This window comes from Panulirus ornatus, chromosome 12 (genome assembly GCF_036320965.1).
Source record: "Panulirus ornatus isolate Po-2019 chromosome 12, ASM3632096v1, whole genome shotgun sequence".
Taxonomy (NCBI): domain Eukaryota; kingdom Metazoa; phylum Arthropoda; class Malacostraca; order Decapoda; family Palinuridae; genus Panulirus; species Panulirus ornatus.
This window is the reverse complement of record NC_092235.1, coordinates 39,211,167-39,233,874: the sequence shown is the minus strand read 5'-3', so window position 1 is coordinate 39,233,874 and position 22,708 is coordinate 39,211,167. Positions and strand designations below refer to the sequence as shown.

At 38.7% G+C, this 22,708-nt stretch overlaps 1 protein-coding gene across 1 annotated transcript in view; it reads left to right on the top strand.

Annotated features, from left to right (window-relative positions):
- Nucleotides 1-11,014: 11,014 nt before the first annotated feature.
- LOC139751735 (probable glutamate receptor) overlaps nt 11,015-22,708 on the top strand; it is a 181,138-nt gene continuing 169,444 nt past the window's right edge. Inside the window, exon 1 of the mRNA XM_071667288.1 lies at nt 11,015-11,214. Coding sequence (XP_071523389.1) covers nt 11,058-11,214 — 157 coding nt within the window. The 5' untranslated portion in view covers nt 11,015-11,057. The remainder of the gene's footprint in view (nt 11,215-22,708) is intronic.

Here is a 22,708-nt window from a genome sequence, read left to right as displayed (position 1 = left end):
GGAACTTCATTGAAGGGCGCAAATGGGGAGGTGATAACAAGTATTGGTGATGTGAGAAGGAGATGGAGTGAGTATTTTGAAGGTTTGTTGAATGTGTTTGATGATAGAGAGGCAGATATAGGGTGTTTTGGTCGAGGTGGTGTGCAAAGTGAGAGGGTTAGGGAAAATGATTTGGTAAACAGAGAAGAGTTAGTAAAAGCTTTGCGGAAGATGAAAGCCGGCAAGGCAGCGGGTTTGGATGGTATTGCAGTGGAATTTATTAAAAAAGGGGGTGACTGTATTGTTGACTGGTTGGTAAGGTTATTTAATGTATGTATGACTCATGGTGAGGTGCCTGAGGATTGGCGGAATGCGTGCATAGTGCCATTGCACAAAGGCAAAGGGGATAAGAGTGAGTGCTCAAATTACAGAGGTATAAGTTTGTTGAGTATTCCTGGTAAATTATATATATATATATATATATATATATATATATATATATATATATATATATATATATATATATATATATATATACACAGAGCAGTGTGGTTTCAGAAGTGGTAGAGGATGTGTGGATCAGGTGTTTGCTTTGAAGAATGGATGCGAGAAATACTTAGAAAAACAAATGGATTTGTATGTAGCATTTATGGATCTGGAGAAGGCATATGATAGAGTTGATAGAGATGCTCTGTGGAAGGTATTAAGAATATATGGTGTGGGAGGCAAGTTGCTAGAGGCAGGCAGTGAAAAGTTTTTATCGATGATGTAAGTCATGTGTACGTGTAGGAAGAGAGGAAAGTGATTGGTTCTCAGTGAATGTAGGTTTACGGCAGGGGTGTGTGATGTCTCCATGGTTGTTTAATTTGTTTATGGATGGGGTTGTTAGGGAGGTGAATGCAAGAGTTTTGGAAAGAGGGGCAAGTATGCAGTCTGTTGTGGATGAGAGAGCTTGGGAAGTGAGTCAGTTGTTGTTCGCTGATGATACAGCGCTGGTGGCTGATTCATGTAAGTAACTGCAGAAGCTGGTGACTGAGTTTGGTAAAGTGTGTGAAAGAAGAAAGTTAAGAGTAAATGTGAATAAGAGCAAGGTTATTAGGTACAGTAGGGCTGAGGGTCAAGTCAACTGGGAGGTAAGTTTGAATGGAGAAAAGCTGGAGGAAGTGAAGTGTTTTAGATATCTGGGAGTGGATCTGGCAGCGGATGGAACCATGGAAGCGGAAGTGAATCATAGGGTGGGGGAGGGGGCGAAAATTCTGGGAGCCTTGAAGAATGTTTGGAAGTCGAGAACATTATCTCGGAAAGCAAAAATGGGTATGTTTGAAGGAATAGTGGTTCCAACAATGTTGTATGGTTGCGAGGCGTGGGCTATGGATAGAGTTGTGCGCAGGAGGATGGATGTGCTGGAAATGAGATGTTTGAGGACAATATGTGGTGTGTGGTGGTTTGATCGAGTAAGTAATGTAAGGGTGAGAGAGATGTGTGGAAATAAAAAGAGTGTGGTTGAGAGAGCAGAAGAGGGTGTTTTGAAATGGTTTGGTCACATGGAGAGAATGAGTGGGGAAAGATTGACCAAGTGGATATATGTGTCAGAGGTGGAGGGAACGAGGATAAGTGGGAGACCAAATTGGATGTGGAAAGATGGAGTGAAAAAGATTTTGAGTGATCGGGGCCTGAACATGCAGGAGGGTGAAAGGCGTGCAAGGAATAGAGTGAATTGGAACGATGTGGTATACCGGGGTCGACGTGCTGTCAATGGATTGAACCAGGGCATGTGAAGCGTCTGGGGTAAACCATGGAAAGTGTGTGGGGCCTGGTTGTGGAAAGGGAGCTGTGGTTTCGGTGCATTATTACATGACAGCTAGAGACTGAGTGTGAACGAATGGGGCCTTTGGTGTTTTTCCTAGCGCTACCTCGCACACATGAGGGGGGAGGGGGTTGTTATTCCATGTGTGGCGAGGTGGCGATGGGAGCAAATAAAGGCAGACAGTATGAATTATGTACATGTGTATATATGTATATGTCTGTGTGTGTATATATATGTGTACATTGAGATGTATAGGTATATATATATTGTGCGTGTGTGGACATATATGTTTATACATGTGTATATGGGCGGGTTGGGCCATTCTTTCGTCTGTTTCCTTGCGCTACCTCGCTAACGCGGGAAACAGCGATAAAGTAGTGGAATTTATTAAAAAAGGGGGTGACTGTATTATTGACTGGTTGGTAAGGTTATTTAATGTATGTATGACTCATGGTGAGGTGCCTGAGGATTGGCGGAATGCGTGCATAGTACCATTGTACAAAGGCAAATGTGATAAGAGTGAGTGCTCAAATTACAGAGGTATAAGTTTGTTCAGTATTCCTGGTAAATCATATGGGAGGATATTGATTGAGAGGGTGAAGGCATGTACAGAGCATCAGATTGAGGAAGAGCAGTGTGGTTTCAGAAGTGGTAGAGGATGTGTGGATTAGGTGTTTGCTTTGAAGAATGTATGTGAGAAATACTTAGGAAAGCAAATGGATTTGTATGTAGCATTTATGGATCTGGAGAAGGCATATGATAGAGTTGATAGAGATGCTCTGTGGAAGGTATTAGAATATATGGTGTGGGAGGCAAGTTGTTAGAAGCAGTGAAAAGTTTTTATCGAGGATGTAAGGCATGTGTACGTGTAGGAAGAGAGGGTTCTCAGTGAATGTATGTTTGCGGCAGGGGTGTGTGATGTCTCCATGGTTGTTTAATTTGTTTATGGATGGGGTTGTTAGGGAGGTAAATGCAAGAGTTTTGGAAAGAGGGGCAAGTATGAAGTCTGTTTTGGATGAGAGAGCTTGGGAAGTGAGTCAGTTGTTGTTCGCTGATGATACAGCGCTGGTGGCTGATTCATGTGAGAAACTGCAGAAGCTGGTGACTGAGTTTGGTAAAGTGTGTGAAAGAAGAAAGTTAAGAGTAAATGTGAATAAGAGCAAGGTTATTAGGTACAGTAGGGTTGAGGGTCAAGTCAATTGGGAGGTAAGTTTGAATGGAGCAAACCTAGAGGAAGTAAAGTGTTTTAGATATCTGGGAGTGGATCTGGCAACGGATGGAACCATGGAAGCGGAAGTGGATCATAGGGTGGGGGAGGGGGCGAAAATCCTGGGAGCCTTGAAGAATGTGTGGAAGTCGAAAACATTATCTCGGAAAGCAAAAATGGGTATGTGTGAAGGAATAGTTGTTCCAACAATGTTGTATGGTTGCGAGGCGTGGGCTATGGATAGAGTTGTGCGCAGGAGGGTGGATGTGCTGGAAATGAGATGTTTGAGGACAATGTGTGGTGTGAGGTGGTTTGATCGAGTAAGTAACGTAAGGGTAAGAGAGATGTGTGGAAATAAAAAGAGCGTGGTTGAGAGAGCAGAAGAGGGTGTTTTGAAGTGGTTTGGGCACATGGAGAGAATGAGTGAGGAAAGATTGACCAAGAGGATATATGCGTCGGAGGTGGAGGGAACGAGGAGAAGTGGGAGACCAAATTGGAGGTGGAAAGATGGAGTGAAAAAGATTTTGAGTGATCGGGGCCTGAACATGCAGGAGGGTGAAAGGAGGGCAAGGAATAGAGTGAATTGGATCGATGTGGTATACCGGGGTTGACGTGCTGTCAGTGGATTGAATCCGGGTATGTGAAGCATCTGGGGTAAACCATGGAAAGCTGTGTAGGTATGTATATTTGCGTGTGTGGACGTATGTATATACATGTGTATGGGGGTGGGTTGGGCCATTTCTTTCGTTTGTTTCCTTGCGATACCTCGCAAACGCGGGAGACAGCGACAAAGCAAAAAATAAATAAATATATATATATATATATATATATATATATATATATATATATATATATATATATATATATATATATATATATATATGAAACACGAAAAGTTCCCAAGTGCACTTCCGTATAATAATCACATCATCAGGGTAGATTTAGTCAACAAGCTAAACAATATCAATGTTAATTTTGATTTCAAACTAGTTAGCTTTGATGTTTCCTCACTTTTCACTGAAGTTCCAGTTGATGACCTTCTAGAATATTTGTTTGATGTCTTGGATGATATTCATTCACCTCTTTCAAAGTCTAATTTCATTGAACTGATAAAATTGTGTATAAAAGACTGTGTATTTCAATTTAATGGAGATTATTATGCTCAAAAATTTGGTATGGCAATGGGTAACCCTCTTTCACCTGTACTCAGTAATCTTTGTATGGGAATTTTTGAAACAAAATTACTAAAGGATATCTTACCTCCTAATGCAATTTGGTTTGGGTATGTTGATGATGTTCTTTGTGTTTGGCCAACAAATGAAAAAATTTACAAATATTTCTCCCCTTACTTAACAATTTAGTACCTTCCATCAAATTTACTGTAGAAAATGAATATAATGGTATGTTACCATTTTTAGATTGCATGATCCATAGAGAAGGAAACAAGTTTAAGTTTAGCATATACTGAAAACCCACCAATGTATGCTCATATATCCATTATTACTCATCTCAACATGACAGAGTTAAATTATCATTTCAATCTATGTTCCTAAGGGCTTTACGTATTTGCATTCCAGAGTTTATTGACGACGAGTTTGAGAAGATATATTCTATTGGATCTAAGTTAAAGTACCCTAGATCTTTCATTGATAAATTCCTTAAGTTAGCAAAGAAATCATTTTATAGAGTTGAGCCCAAACCTCCCATTGACACCAAGAATCTTTTAGTTTTCCCTTTTAAAAATAATTTCACTTTGCTTCCCATGCTGCTTAAATCCTTTAATGTAAATGTTGCCTTTAGGAACAATAATACTATAAAGAATATCTTAATCAGGAATTCACCAGAAAATTCTCTTGGTTGCATCTATAAAGTCCCTTGTGGAAATTGTGATAAATTTTATGTTGGTCAGACTGGTAAGGATCTTTCTGTTAGACTTAAGCAACATAAATATAGTATAAGAACGAGAGAAGAATCAAATGCTTTGTTTAATCATGTTAAAAACTATGATCATTGTATTGACTGGAGTAACGCCATTTAAGTTATTAACTCTAACTCTATTACCAAGAGAAATATCACTGAATCTTCTATTATTAAATACACAAAGAATTATAATCTTAATATTAGTGACGGTCTATGCAAATTAGATAACTTTATTGTTGATAAGATTTGTAAAATGATAAGTTTATGAACGCTCGTTGTATGTTTTGGACAATCACATGCTACCAAATGGCGTCCTAGCTTCGTCTCTTCGATGTATATCAACTGACTGTTATATTTCTCTCTTGTGTCTCCCCTGATGCAGTGATTATTACACAAAAGTGCACTTGGGAACTTTTCGTGTTTCATTTTCTCCGTGGACTCATAGGACTCTCTCTCTCTCTCTCTCTCTCTCTCTCTCTCTCTCTCTCTCTCTCTCTCTCTCTCTCTCTCTCTCTCTCTCTCTCTCTCTCTCTCTCTCTCTCTCTCTCTCTCTCTCTCTATATATATATATATATATATCCAGGCCCAACAAAACCTTACATTATTTACCCCAGACGCTTTACATACCCTGGTTGAATCTAATGACAACATATCGATCCCGGTAAACCACATCGTTCCTATTCACTCTATTATTTGCATGCCTTTCATTCTCCTACATGTTCAGGCCCCGATCGATCAAAATGTTTTTCACTCCATCCTTCCACCTTCAATTTGTCTCCCACTTCTCGTTCCCTACACCTCTGACGCATATGTCTTCTTTGTCAATCTTTCCTCACTCATTTATCCATGTTACCAAACCATTTAAATATAACTTCTCTCTTAACCATACTCTTTTTTACCACTTTTTTTTACCCTTTCATTATTTACTTGATCAAACCACCTCACACCACATACTGTCCTCAAACATCTCATTTCCAACACATCCACCTTTCTCCGCACATCCCTATCTATAGCCCATGCCTCAAAACCATATAACATTGTTGGAACCATTATTCCTTCAGACATACCAATTTTTGCTACTCGAGATAACGTTCTCGCCTTCCACACATTCTTTATCGCTCCCATAACCTTCACTTCCTCCCCCACCCTGTGACTCACTTCCGCCTACATGGTTCCATCCGCTGCCAAATCCACTCCCAGATATATAAAATACTTCATTTCCTCCACGTTTTCACCATTCAAACTTACCTCCCAATTGACTTGTCCCTCAACTCTAGTGAACCTAATAACCTTGCCCTTATCCACATTTACTCTCAGCTTTCTCCTTTGAAACACTTTACCAAACTGAGCCACCAACTTTGGCAGTTTCTCATTCGATTCAGCCACCAGCGCTGTATCATCAGCGAACAACAACTGACTCCCTTCACAAGCCCTATCATCCACAACAGACTGCATACTTGCCCCTCTCTCCAAAACTCTTGCATTCACCTCCCTAACAACCATATCCATAAACAAATTGAACAACCATTATGACATTACTCACCCCTGCCGCAAACCGACATTCACTGGGAACTAATCACTTTAATCTCTTCCTCGTCCTACACATGCCTTACAACCTCGATAAGAAATTTTCACTGCTTCTAGCAACTTACCTCCAACACTATATACTCTTAATACCTTCCAGAGAGTATCTCTATCAACTCTACTATATGCATTCTCCAGATCCACAAATGCTTCATACAAATCCACCTGTTTTTCATAGTGTTTGTCACATACATTCTTCAAAGCAAGCACCTGATCCACACATCCTCTACCACTTTTGAAACCACACTGCTCTTCCCCAATATGATGCTCTGTTCATGCCTTGACCCTCTCAATTAATACCTTCCCATATAATTTCCCAGGTACACTTAACACTTTGAACACTCATCTTTATCCCCTTTGCCTTTGTAGAGGGAAACTATGCATACATTCCGCCAATCCTAAGGCCCTTCACCATGAACCATACATACATTGAGTATCCTCACCAACCAGTCAACATCACAGGCACCCCCTCTTTTAATAAATTCCACTGCAATACCATTTAAACCCGCCGCCTTGCCGGCTATCATCTTCGGCAAAGCTTTCACTACCTCTTTTCTGTTTCCAAATCATTATCCCTGACCCTTTCACTTCGCACACTACCTCGACCAAAACACCTTATATCTGCCACTCTAACATGAAACATTCAACAAATCTTCAAAATACTCACCCCATCTCCGTCTCACTTCACTACTACTTGTTATTACTTCCCCATTTGTCCCCTTCACCGATGTTCCCATTTGTTCTCTTGTCTTACGCACTTTATTTACCTCCTTCCAAAGCATCAATTTATTCTCCCTAAAATCTAATGATACTCCCTCACCCCAACTCTCATTTGCCCTCTTTCTCACCTCTTGCACCTTTCTCTTGACCTCCTGCCTCTTTCTTTTATGCATCCCCCAGTCATTATACTATTCCCCTACAAAAATCGACCAAATGCCTCTCTTCTCTTTCACTAACAATCTTACTTCATTATTCCACCATTCATCACCCTTTCTAATCTGCCAACCTCCCACCTTTCTCATGCCACAGACATCTTTTGTGCAAGCCTTCACTGCTCTCCTGATTACATCCCATTCCTCCTCCACTCCCATTGCGTCATTTGCTCTCACCTTTTTCCATTCTGCTCTCAATATCTCCAGGTAATTTCTCACAGAAGTCTCCTTTCCAATATCACTTACTCTCACCACTCTTTTCACTCCAACATTTTCTCTTCTTTACTGAAAACCTCTACATATCTTCACCTTCGCCTCCATATGATAATGATAAAACATCCCTCCAGTTGCCAATCTCAGCACATTAACATCCAAAAGTCTCTCTTTCACGCGCCTATCATTTAACATGTAATTTGATAATGCTCTCTGACCATATCTCCTACTTACATACGTATACTTAAGAATATCTCTCTTTTTAAACCAGGTATTTCCAGTCACCAGTTCTTTTTCAGCACACAAATCTGCAAGCTCTTCACCATTTCCTCAAGTGCCACATTACTCAGCTTTGCATTCAATTACCCGGTCTCGTTCATCAAAGCTGCTAACACAGTCACTCAACTGCTTCCAAAGCACTTGCCCCTCATGATCTTTCTTCTCATGGCCAGGTGCATAGGCACCAATAATCACCCATCTCTCTCCATCCACTTTCAGTTTTACCCATATCAATCTAGAGTTTACGTTTTTACACTGTATCACATACTCCCACCACTCCTGTTTCAGGATTAGTGCCACTCCTTTCTTTGCTCTTGTCCTCTCGCCAACTTTTGACCTTACTCCCAAGACATTCCCAAGCCACTCTTCCCTTTTACCCTTGACCTTCGTTTCACTCAGAGCCAAAACATCCAGGTTCCTTTCCTCAAACATACTGCCTATCTCTCCTTTTTTCTCACCTTGGTTACATCCAAACATATTGAGACATCCCAATCTGAGCCTTCGAGGAGGATGATCACTCCCAGCATGACTCCTCTTGTTTCCCCTTTTAGAAAGTTTAAATGCAAGGAGGGAAGGGTTTTTAGCCCCCTGCTCCCGTCTCTTTTAGTCGCTTTCTACGACACGTGGGGGATGCATGGGAAGTATTCTTTCTCCCCTATCCCTAGGGATGATATATATATATATATATATATATATATATATATATATATATATATATATATATATATATATATATATATATATATATATATATATATATACATATATATATATATATGTATATATATATATATATTTTTTTTTTTCTTTTTTTTTTAAACTATTCGCCATTTTCCGCGTTAGCGAGGTAGCGTTAGGAACAGAGGACTGGGCCTTTTTTGGAAAATATATATATATATATATATATATATATATATATATATATATATATATATATATATATATATATATATATATATATATGTGAGAAACTGCAGAAGCTGGTGACGGAGTTTGGTAAAGTGTGTGGAAGAAGAAAGTTAAGAGTAAATGTGAATAAGAGCAAGGTTATTAGGTACAGTAGGGTTGAGGGTCAAGTCAATTGGGAGGTGAGTTTGAATGGTGAAAAACTGGAGGAAGTGAAGTGTTTTAGATATCTGGGAGTGGATCTGTCAGCGGATGGAACCATGGAAGCGGAAGTGGATCATAGGGTGGGGGAGGGGGCGAAAATTTTGGGAGCCTTGAAGAATGTGTGGAAGTCGAGAACATTATCCCGGAAAGCAAAAATGGGTATGTTTGAAGGAATAGTAGTTCCAACAATGTTGTATGGTTGCGAGGCGTGGGCTATGGATAGAGTTGTGCGCAGGAGGATGGATGTGCTGGAAATGAGATGTTTGAGGACAATGTGTGGTGTGAGGTGGTTTGATCGAGTAAGTAACGTAAGGGTAAGAGAGATGTGTGGAAATAAAAAGAGCGTGGTTGAGAGAGCAGAAGAGGGTGTTTTAAAATGGTTTGGGCACATGGAGAGAATGAGTGAGGAAAGATTGACCAAGAGGATATATGTGTCGGAGGTGGAGGGAACGAGGAGAAGAGGGAGACCAAATTGGAGGTGGAAAGATGGAGTGAAAAAGATTTTGTGTGATCGGGGCCTGAACATGCAGGAGGGTGAAAGGAGGGCAAGGAATAGAGTGAATTGGAGCGATGTGGTATACAGGGGTTGACGTGCTGTCAGTGGATTGAATCAAGGCATGTGAAGCGTCCGGGGTAAACCATGGAAAGCTGTGTAGGTATGTATATTTGTGTGTGTGGACGTGTGTATGTACATGTGTATGGGGGGGGTTGGGCCATTTCTTTCGTCTGTTTCCTTGCGCTACCTCGCAAACGCGGGAGACAGCGACAAAGTATAAAAAAAAAAAAAAAAAAAAATATATATATATATATATATATATATATATATATATATATATATATATATATATATATATATATATATATATATTTCTTTCTTTCAAACTATTCGCCATTTCCCGCATTAGCGAGGTAGCGTTAAGAACAGAGGACTGGGCCTCTGAGGGAGCATCCTCACCCGGCCCCCTTCTCTGTTCCTTCTTTTGGAAAATTAAAAAAAAAAACAAGAGTGGAGGATTTCCAGCCCCCCGCTCCCTCCCCTTTTAGTCGCCTTCTACGACACGCAGGGAATACGTGGGAAGTATTCTTTCTCCCCTATCCCCAGGGATATATGTATATATATATATATATATATATATATATATATATATATATATATATATATATATCTTTTTTTTTTTTTGCTTTGTCGCTGTCTCCCGCGTTTGTGAGGTAGCGCAAGGAAACAGACGAAAGAAATATATATATATATATATATATATATATATATATATATATATATATATATATATATATATATATATATATATATTTCTTTCTTTCAAACTATTCGCCATTTCCCGCATCAGCGAGGTAGCGTTAAGAACAGAGGACTGGGCCTCTGAGGGAGCATCCTCACCCGGCCCCCTTCTCTGTTCCTTCTTTTGGAAAATTAAAAAAAAAAACAAGAGTGGAGGATTTGCAGCCCCCCGCTCCCTCCCCTTTTAGTCGCCTTCTACGACACGCAGGGAATACGTGGGAAGTATTCTTTCTCCCCTATCCCCAGGGATATATGTATATATATATATATATATATATATATATATATATATATATATATATATATATATATATATATATATATATATATACATATATATATATATATATATATATATATATATATATATATATATACATATATATCTTTTTTTTTTTTTTGCTTTGTCGCTGTCTCCCGCGTTTGTGAGGTAGCGCAAGGAAACAGACGAAAGAAATATATATATATATATATATATATATATATATATATATATATATATATATATATATATATATATATATATTGTGTGATGTTAACTATGAGGGGTTTATACACATGCAGAAAAAGCAGATACACACACACACACACACACACACACACACACACACATTCACAAATACATGAAGATAACAAAGCCTCTATTCCTATTGCATTATTTTCATTACTACTGAACAAAAGGCAAGTGATAACTGCAAGAAAGCACCACAGGAGTAACAGCTGAGCACCATGGGAGTGGTTGTCTTGCCAGCTGTGTCCGTTATCGTTGGGCTGGGCATGTGTGTGGTTGGCCAGCATTGGCTGCCCGCCTACCACCTCACATCCCTCATGGTCACCGATTACCTCCAGTTCTACAGCCACCAGCAAGTGTGCCTCTTCGAATCAGGTGAGAACCAAGTCACTCAGTGTAACTTTATGCTTATCAACTTGGTCATGTGGCCATATGGACACACAAGAAACAATCTTCACGGGTGGGTTCAGTGGATTCCAGAATGAACACTACCACTCCTGTTGTTTCCCTTAAAGTCTGTATGCGTCAATGCAAGACGCCTTTCATAGTGGTAGCTGCTCTGTTTAGTGAATTATCTCGAAATAAGAAATGAATAAGATGCATCATAATCGTCTGAAAACAGTATGCTCTACATTGCTAATTCTGTTTTACGCACATTGAGAAATGTATTTAAGGAAAGCAGGGCTATCCATCGTGACTGAAGACCATAAAACACTTGTCAGAGTTCATTATCCCTTGTATCATATTGTCTGACACAAAAACATCAGGACAGTTCTTTGCTGAGTGTACACTGACGGATATCTTGAAAATGATTATAAAAAGATTTTTGGCCAGCATTGTGACATTTTGTTTTGGATTCTTGATACTGGCCGAGAAGTTATTTACAAATCTGAGGCTGGCAAAGGTAAAGAAAGGAATTTTTTTTTCAATCTATCATTTCTGACATTTTATTAGAATCACCGGTGAACATCCTTATGAGTGGATTATTTCACAGATGCGTGTAGCTTATATTGTGCGAAACATGGAATAAAAAGAGAAACAGTCCCAAAGATGGAGAGGATGATAATGCAATCAAACTATTGTCTGTTTTATGTATGAAGATTGATTCATGACCTTAGTTCCTTCATGATATGTTACCTTCAGTTCACATAGCCAGTAAACAAAGAATACGAGGAATAAAATCTGTATTATACACGGTGTCCAATGAAGAGACCTTACGTTTGGATAAGAGTTTTTCAGGAAGTCTTTTCCTTTCACTCTGTAATATTCTCACATGGTTAAACTTACTTCTGGTCAAGTTAGTCAACTCTACACCTGTTCATCACATGGTTTAATCTATTCTTAATTATCTTCCATTGTTCATCATCTGTCTGACTCGTTTGTTTGATTTCCTTAAACATAAAACAGAGCCCTAAATAAAGAGAGAACTTCCAATGTACTTCATAAATCGGAACAAGAATGATGTAATTATAGGCATAAGCAAAAATCTTTTGTGTGGGACATGTTATTCCGAGAGATATTGCAGTCGAAGGTGGATGACTACGAGTCTTGAGCAAGAGCCCATTGGAAGCTAAGATGGGAATACGCAGTGCAAAAACTTTTAGATTTGCATGCATAATGAGCATGAGTACAGAAACAAAAGATTTTAGGTTTATTTACTGAGACCTGATAACAGGCCTTCCGATGAATCTTCTTTCTCAAATATTCTATATCTAAGAACCGGACACTTCTCTGATAAAGATTTAATGACCTTCATTTAGAAACTTGCTTGGTACTATATATTTCTACGCTTAAAATCTTTCCTTTATTAAGAGTTATAAATCAAGATATCTAACGCTTTCATACATTCTCTTTTTTTTCTATATCTAATTTTTCTTTTTTCTACTTAGCCCCGATGTCTCTGCCAGTATTCACTAACATAGTGTCTCCAAATATTCCTCGACAAGGTCTTTACTGTTGTGACGTGGAAAATCTGACTCAAAAAGAAACCCTGCACCAGCTGACAACGTGTACAGCGTTTGCTCTTTTGTCTTTTTTTTTTTTCATAATGTTAAATTCGTTTACGCACGACTGACGGTAAAGTGTACAAACAAAGAGACAATGTGTTAGTGCTCGCGATTCAACCTGCAGTAATAAAGTAATTATAAAATTCTTTTGAAATACGAAACTAACAATTCACTTTAACTCCAGACGGACAAGGTACCAACATTTCATTTCATAAATCCAAAACTTTTGGGTATTGCATTCCTGGACACACATCCATTCCACTTACTGTCCCCATAAAGAAGGCCAAGGATAATCAAGTACTCTCACACTGGCTCATAGTAGAAATTAGTGTCTATTATGTGCAAATAATTACTTTTATTAACATTCGTAAATGTGTTTTACAGTGGTAACTTTCATGACATATTCCTTATAATGCAGCTAATTTAATGGAGCTGTTCTTCGGAATTTATTTGGCATTATACATAGTAGTATTTATTGATACATGAACACTTGAAGCAGACAGAACGACTTCGTGTAGTAAGGTGGTCATTTCTAGGAATTTCATTTACTGAATTGCGTGATTCTGTGTTTTGCTTGTCATATATAATCAAATGTATTCTTAATCACTTTCTTTTGTTTTTTGTTTCACCTTGCAACAGAATAGCTAATGGCCATCAAGATTTTATTTGAAGAACCGACGTTTTCACCAACTAGACATACCCTGCTGAAACAAATGGCACAGATTTGAAAGATTTTAATTTCTGACGGACTGATAAGCCTCGTTAGCGAAGCTGATAAGATGCAGAGTAGGATAGTGATTCATCATGTTAGAGCAATCAGTAAACACTTTGTGTGGTGAGGCCCGAGGTGGTTTTAAGAAAGGGAAAGGGAGTATGAATCAAAATTTTGCACTTTGATAAGTACTGAAGAAAGTTTTAGAGAAAAAGGTGGTTTGATTATTGAATGAGTAAGGAAAGGCATACCATAAAGTGGTTAAGAAAATATTTTGTGAACTTTGGACTCTATATGGTGTATATAGATGACCAGAATGCTGTGAAGGATATGTGTAAAGTGAGGGTATCAGTGATTGGTTTGCAATAAATGTGGAAGTACATCAAGGCTGTGTGATGTCACTCTGGTTATATGATGTTTTAACGAATGAGGAATTGTGTGAGATTAGAATAAGATGGGTGATTGTCATGTGATACTTAACCATTGAGAAACAGGTTGAAAGCAGCCACTGTTGTTGTTGTTTGCAAATGATGCTTTGCTATTATCTAATTCAGAAAAAGAGTTGGAAGGAATAGTGTTTCCGTTCGATGATGTATTTAGGAGTAGGATGCTGAGAGTAATTGCGAATAAAAGTAAGACGCTGGTGTTTGAGAGGAAAGGAAGTTCATGTGTGGTAGTGAGGAACTGGATGTTGTGGATGAGTTTGTATGAATATGCGTAAAGATTAGTAACGACGGTGGAGGGAAGCTAAAGGTGAAAGTAGAGTCATGCAAGGTGGTACAGTGGAGCGTCGTTATATGGGGGAAAAGAAATAAACGCAGATTGTTCAACAACCAACGTTAAAGGGTTCCCGTCCCAGCGCTTGGGTTAGGCTGTAAAACGGAAGTATACATATGTCGAGACAAGTCATGAACAAAGACACTGGAAGAAGTATAGTTGCAATAAGGAAGATAGTAAGAATGAAGAACGAAGATAAGAGAAGGTTATGTGAAGAGCTTATTAACAAGGCGTACGGATGAAAATCCTCGAGTATGATATGGTCATGTATGACTGATGGTTGATTAATTAAGACGATATGCTATAGTTTAATAGAAGGTACAAAGAGGAGAAGTAGACTTCAGAAAAGCTGGAAAGATATCATAAATTCATTAGGGTTAAGGACTTATCAGACGAAGTCGCTAGAGAACCAGTTATAATGGAGGCATTCTGTATACGAAGATGGTCTGAATGACGACGTTGGCATCACCATACGAATCAGTTTATAGTGTAAAGCAAAAATGTGTGAAGCACTTTTAGTGATGTGGGAGCCCGTGTTTCACTTTGATAGACTGGACACGGGTTGAGAATGTGTGTAGATGAGATTGCAGAGGCTGTATGAATGTAATTGGTCCACCTATCAGATTAAGAATAGAATGATGAAAATAGATACAAAGGAATACAAAAAATAGCAACAGACCACCAGATCCTTTCAATGCAGTTTGTGATAGTGGAAGACATCAGAAACACAGAACAGGTGATTTATCTCTGTATGTATCTAGGGAGATGCAGTTAGTGTCAGTCGCGCACCTAAATCAATCTACGTGTCAAGTCTGTTCTGAGACGTAATTCTAGTTCCGCTTTCATTTACTGTGATCATTCTACATCTTAACAGTCCCTTCAAGAAGTACTTCGCCTCATTCAAAGTAAAACGTTTGCCCACGCGTATGCATTGCATCCATAACCATGAATGAAACCTGTCAAATTTAGCCTTAAGTAGGTCCTGAGTGTGACATTGTCAAAGCATTTCATATTCCTTTAAGCTAATCTAGTGTAATTTGACTGGCAGTCTCTCATTGGATTTGTTCCCAAGACTGGGAATCATACTGAAATCCTTCCTCTGCCCTCTCTTCGTCTTTGTCTACTTTAGGTTGGATGATCAAAACTGAACTTAGAACAACTGTAAAGATTGAAGGCATTTCTTAAACAGATTTGAATACCGTGTTTATGATGTCTGGTTTTTTCCTACTGCTTTTATGTACCGCTTACCTGGCTCAGATCATCGAACTTGTCTTTTTATTCATTTATCTTTTACAACTCAACAAAATTGATGCAGTAGCTTGCCTGTTCGTTTTTCCTACCACTATGTAAAACTTTGCACTTAACACAAAAAATATATTTTTTACCAGTGATCCCAGTCTGGCAGTTTTGTTAGCTTGCGGTTATTGATGTTCAATTTCTGTTGTATCTTTATATTTCAGGATATCTTGATCTGCATTTATCATCATCATCTTTTATACATCGTAGCCCATCATCAACATCATGGATATAAATGAAAAAGAGAACCTGTCTCAGGAATGTGTTGAAAAATTTCTTCCGCTAGCAGAGATTGGATCTGGAACCAGAGATGTGCCTGCAGTTGTATATAAGGATAAGAGAATCATTAAGATATTTGTGATTAATTGACAATCTGGCTTCTATTATATCTGTGAAATTCTTTGGGTTTCTTCTGCTACATTCAGTATCATACCCCTGATATTGACGTTTACTTTGTCGCCTATTTTGAGTCTTTCTGTAAATTTACATAAGTTATTCTTTCGTGTTGGTCACTGCTCTTTATGAGGTTCTTATGTACTACTTTATGAGACAACAGGCGCTTCATCTCATTTTTCCAAAGTCTTGGCTTTGCTTTGGTAAACGATCGTCATTGGCACATATGTCATCTCTACTTACTACTTTAAATGTCTTACTAAAGCTTTTCTGAGTTACGTTCATATCATTCTTGTTCTGCAAAGGGAAAAGAAAAGATCATTAAAATCTGCGAAGCTAAAATTTGTGATTTGTTTTACAACTTTCGTCTTGACCAGCATTATAGACCGTGTTAGAAGCTACCTCGGAAGTGACTCACTGGCGATCACTTTTACCAAAATTTTCTTCAGCTACAAAATTATGGACAAAACCATCACTTATAGTTAAAATTAAGTTTGATAATCTGATTGAACGAGTAATTTACAGCGAATATCTTACATCACCATTAAGCAAGTTGAGAACAGGCTAACCTCGTGCTTCTTGTCCTTGACACCACAAAGGCTGATGATGATCTGTTGTGTCTCTAGTAACCAAGACACGTTTGAGAGGTTATGCCCCTCGCCGCATTACTTTAAGAAGTTGATTTACCTAATTGGAAGAGGAAGGACTAGTTGAGAGTTCTTGAACACACACACAGCGTTACTTCTAACTGAGGGATACAGTGAAAAATCTTTAACTAGTAGTAATGATGGAGAACAAACCAGAATTTATTGTTTCGCTAAAAAAGTTCAATATCTACTATTTCATACTGACATAAAGCCAGAGTGACTACGTTCATGTTTCAATATATCATCGATTTTTCATTTTTCTTTTAAGACTTAGGAGGACCACAATCTCTGAAGATGGGCCTTATTCTTGTTGCTTTGTATCTTTTGATTTCAGTATTCAATGGTGGTCGTTTACCCTACCAAGGGGTATATATTAACGTGGTTAAAAAACATTAATCTGAAATATTCTTGATAGCAATGACGTACAGGAACACGTGTGTGCAATCATGAGCATTGAATAATAGTAACACATTTCATGATTCGATAAATCAAGTCAATTTTACCCATTTTAGAACAAAATCTTTGTAGATTGGAGAAATACATATGATCAAGCTCCAGCCGCAATTCATGATTATGGGATAATTTCTCAGTGCCAATTATCCATGATTGCGTTCGTGCACTGGGTAAATATTTATTTTTTTCATATTCATTGTTCTCATACTAAGTCAACTGTACCATTAGGTGAAAAGACTTTGATTATGAGCAATTTGTGAGTCATTATGACCCTTGCAAATGGAGTTCTTATTGATTCGATTACATTTCTATTACATATTGGAGACGAGCAAAAGTGTCGTTGTAAAGTACATGACGGAGTCACTCGGAAATTATGAGTCTGAGAAATATAGCCTCTGAATGCCAGTCATGTGATGAATACTAAAAGTTTATCAGACAACGGTCTACATTCATCGTGAACCTATTTCTTAAGAAAGAGGATGACAGTGTTAAGAACTGATTTGTCTGGCAGTTCGAAGTTTGCATAGTCCCAAAACTAGATGCCAAAGTATTAGCAAAGTGTATACATAGTGTCCACGCATAAAGGAAAGGGAGACAAAAATGAATGTTCAAACTACGAAAATGTGTCCTTTGAGTATAACTAATCTTTATTCACATTTACTCTCATCTTTCTCTATCAATTCTCAATTCACATTGCTCCTAATCAGATATTTGATGCATACCGCCATCCCCCCAATGACTACTCTCCTATAAAGATTAGGTATACTCAAAGCAAGGTTATTAAATACAGTAGGGTTGAGGGACAAGTCTATGGGGAAGTAAGTTTGAATGGAGAAAAACTGGACGAAGTGAAGTGTTTTAGATATCTGGGAGTGGATTTGGCAGCGGATGGAACATGGAAGCGGAAGTGAGTCACAGGGTGGGGGAAGGGGCGAAAGTTCTGGGAGCGTTGAAAAATGTGTGGAAGGCGAGAACATTATCTCGGAAAGCAAAATGGACATATTTGAAGGAATAGTGGTTCAACAATGATACATGGTTGTGGGGCGTGGGCTATAGATAGAGTTGTGCGGAGGAGGGTGGATGTGTTGGAAATGAGATGTTTGAGGGCAATATGTGGTGTGAGGTGGTTTGATCGAGTAAGTAATAAAAGGGTAAGATATGTGTGGTAATAAAAAGAATGTGGTTGAGTGAGCAGAAGAGGGTGTTTTGAAATGGATTGGTCACATGGAGAGAATGAGTGAAGAAAGATTGAGAAAGAGGATACATGTGTCAGAGGTGGAGGGAACAAGAAGTGGGAGAACAAATTGGAGGTGGTGGGATGGAGTGAAAAAGATATTGAGCGATCGGGGCCTGAACATGCAGGAGGGTGATAGGCGTGCAAGGAATAGAGTGAATTGGAACGATGTGGTATACCGGAGTCGGCGTGCTGTCAATGGATTGAACCAGAATATGTGAAGCGTCTGGGTTAGACCACGGAGAGTTTTGTGGGGCCTGTATATGAAAGGGAGCTGTGGTTTCGGTGCATTATACATGACAGCTAGAGACTGAGTGTGAACGAATGTGGCATTTGTTGTCTTTTCCTTGCGATACCTCGCGCGCATGCTGGGGAGGGGGTTGTCATTTCATGTGTGGCGGGGTGGCGACGGGAATGGATAAAGGTAGCAAGTATGAATTATGTACACCAGTCCTTTTTCAGCACACAAATCTACAAGCTCTTCACCATTTCCATTTACAACACTGAACACGCCATGTACACCAATTTTACCCTGAACTGCCACATTACTCGCCTTTGCATTCAAATCACCCATCACTGTAACCCGGTCTCGTGCACATTAAAGCTGCTAACACACTCACTCAACTGTTACCAAAACTCTTTCATCTCATGATCTTTCTTCCCATGACCAGGTGCATTACGTAAGGGCAGTGGGGGAGGAATGGGATGTATTTAGGGAAGCAGTAATGGCTTGCGCAAAAGATGTATATGTCTGTGTATGTATATATATATATGTATACGTTGAAATGTATGGGTATGCATATGTGCGTGTTTGGACGTGTATGTATGTACCTGTGTATGTGGGTGGGTTGGGCCATTCCTTCGTCTGTGGACACATAGGATTATATATATATATATATATATATATATATATATATATATATATATATATATATATATATATATATATATATATATATATATATGTATATATATATATATATATATATATATATATATATATATATATATATATATATATATATATATATATATATATATATATATATATATATATATATATATATATATATATATATATTTCTTTTTTTTTTTTTTTGCTTTGTCGCTGTCTCCCGCATTTGCGAGGTAGCGCAAGAAAACAGACGAAAGAAATGGCCCAACCCACCCCCATACACATGTATATACATACGTCCACACACGCAAATATACATACCTACACACCTTTCCATGGTTTACCCCAGACGCTTCACATGCCCTGATTCAATCCACTGACAGCACGTCAATACCGGTATACCACATCGATCCAATTCACTCTATTCCTTGCCCTCCTTTCACCCTCCTGCATGTTCAGGCCCCGATCACACAAAATCTTTTTCACTCCATCTTTCCACCTCCAATTTGGTCTCCCACTTCTCCTCGTTCCCTCCACCTCCGACACATATATCCTCTTGGTCAATCTTTCCTCACTCATTCTCTCCATGTGCCCAAACCATTTCAAAACACCCTCTTCTGCTCTCTCAACCACGCTCTTTTTATTTCCACACATCTCTCTTACCCTTACGTTACTCACTCGATCAAACCACCTCACACCACACATTGTCCTCAAACATCTCATTTCCAGCACATCCATCCTCCTGCGCACAACTCTATCCATAGCCCACGCCTCGCAACCATACAACATTGTTGGAACCACTATTCCTTCAAACATACCCATTTTTGCTTTCCGAGATAATGTTCTCGACTTCCACACATTCTTCAAGGCACCCAGAATTTTCGCCCCCTCCCCCACCCTATGATCCACTTCCGCTTCCATGGTTCCATCCGCTGCCAGATCCACTCCCAGATATCTAAAACACTTCACTTCCTCCAGTTTTTCTCCATTCAAACTCACCTCCCAATTGACTTGACCCTCAACCCTACTGTACCTAATAACCTTGCTCTTATTCACATTTACTCTTAACTTTCTTCTTCACACACTTTACCAAACTCAGTCACCAGCTTCTGCAGTTTCTCACATGAATCAGCCACCAGCGCTGTATCATCAGCGAACAACAACTGACTCACTTCCCAAGCTCTCTCATCCCCAACAGACTTCATACTTGCCCCTCTTTCCAAAACTCTTGCATTCACGTCCCTAACAACCCCATCCATAAACAAATTAAACAACCATGGAGACATCACACACCCCTGCCGCAAACCTACATTCACTGAGAACCAATCACTTTCCTCTCTTCCTACACGTACACATGCCTTACATCCTCGATAAAAACTTTTCACTGCTTCTAACAACTTGCCTCCCACACCATATATTCTTAATACCTTCCACAGAGCATCTCTATCAACTCTATCATATGCCTTCTCCAGATCCATAAATGCTACATACAAATCCATTTGCTTTTCTAAGTATTTCTCACATACATTCTTCAAAGCAGACACCTGATCCACACATCCTCTACCACTTCTGAAACCACACTGCTCTTCCCCAATCTGATGCTCTGTACATGCCTTCACCCTCTCAATCAATACCCTCCCATATAATTTACCAGGAATACTCAACAAACTTATACCTCTGTAATTTGAGCACTCACTCTTATCCCCTTTGCCTTTGTACAATGGCACTATGCACGCATTCCGCCAATCCTCAGGCACCTCATCATGAGTCATACATACATTAAATAACCTTACCAACCAGTCAACAATACAGTCACCCCCTTTTTTAATAAATTCCACTGCAATACCATCCAAACCTGCTGCCTTGCCGGCTTTCATCTTCCGCAAAGCTTTTACTACCTCTTCTCTGTTTACCAACTCATTTTCCCTAACCCTCTCACTTTGCACACCACCTCGACCAAAACACCCTATATCTGCCACTCTATCATCAAACACATTCAACAAACCTTCAAAATACTCACTCCATCTCCTTCTCACATCACCACTACTTGTTATCACCTCCCCATTTGCGCCCTTCACTGAAGTTCCCATTTGCTCCCTTGCCTTACGCACTTTATTTACCTCCTTCCAGAACATCTTTTTATTCTCCCTAAAATTTAATGATACTCTCTCACCCCAACTCTCATTTGCCCTTTTTTTCACCTCTTGCACCTTTCTCTTGACCTCCTGTATATATATATATATATATATATATATGTATATATATATATATATATATATATATATATATACATATATATATATGTACATATATATATATATATATATATATATATATATATATATATATATATATATATATATATATATATATATATATATTTATATATATATATATATATATATATATATATATATATATATATATATATATATATATATATATATATATATATATATATATATATATATATATATATATATATATATATATAAGATGAATTTTAATATTCTAAAAGGGGAAACAGAAGGAGTTATGCGGGGAGTGCTCATCTTTCTCGAAGGCTCAGATTGGGGTGTCTAAATGTGTGTGGATGTAACCAAGCTGAAAAAAAAAGGAGAGATAGGTCGTAAGTTTGAGGAAAGGAACCTGTATGTTTTGACTCAGAGTGAAACGAAGCTCAAGGGTAAAGGGGAAGAGTGGCCTGGGAATGTCTTGGGAGTAAAGTCAAAAGTTGGTGAGAGGACAAGAGCAAAGGAAGGAGTAGCGCTAAACCTGAAGCAGGAGCTGTGGGAGTATGTGAGAGAGTGTAAGAAAGTAAACTCTAGATTGATGTGGGTAAAACTGAAAGTGGATGGAGAGAGATGAGTGATTATTGATGCCTATGAACCTGGTCATGGGAAGAAAGATCATGAGATGAAAGTGTTTTGGTAACACTTGAGTGAGTGTGTTAGCAGCTTTAATGTGCACGAGACCGGGTTACAGCGATGGGTGTTTTGAATGCAAAGGCGAGTAATGTGGCAATTCAGGGTATAATTGGTGTAAATGGCGTGTTCAGTGTTGTAAATGGAAATGGTGAAGAGCTTGTAGATTTGTGTGCTGAAAAAGGACTGGTGATTGGGAATACCGGGTTCAAAAAGAGAGATATACATAAGTATGCATATGCAAGTAGGAGAGATGGCTAGAGAACGTTACTGGATTACGTGTTAATTGACAGGGGCCTAAAAGAGAGACTTTTGGATGCTAATGTGCGGGGGGGGGGGTAACTGGAGGGAAGTTTGATCATTATCTTGTGATGGCGAGGGTGTAGATTTGTATAGGTTTTCAGAAAAGAAGAGAGAAAGTTCGGGTGAAGAAAGTGGTGAGAGTAAGTGAGCTTGGCAAGGAGACTTGTGTGAGGAATTACCAGGAGAGACTGAGTGCGGAAAGGAAAAAGGTGAGAGCAAAGGACGTAAG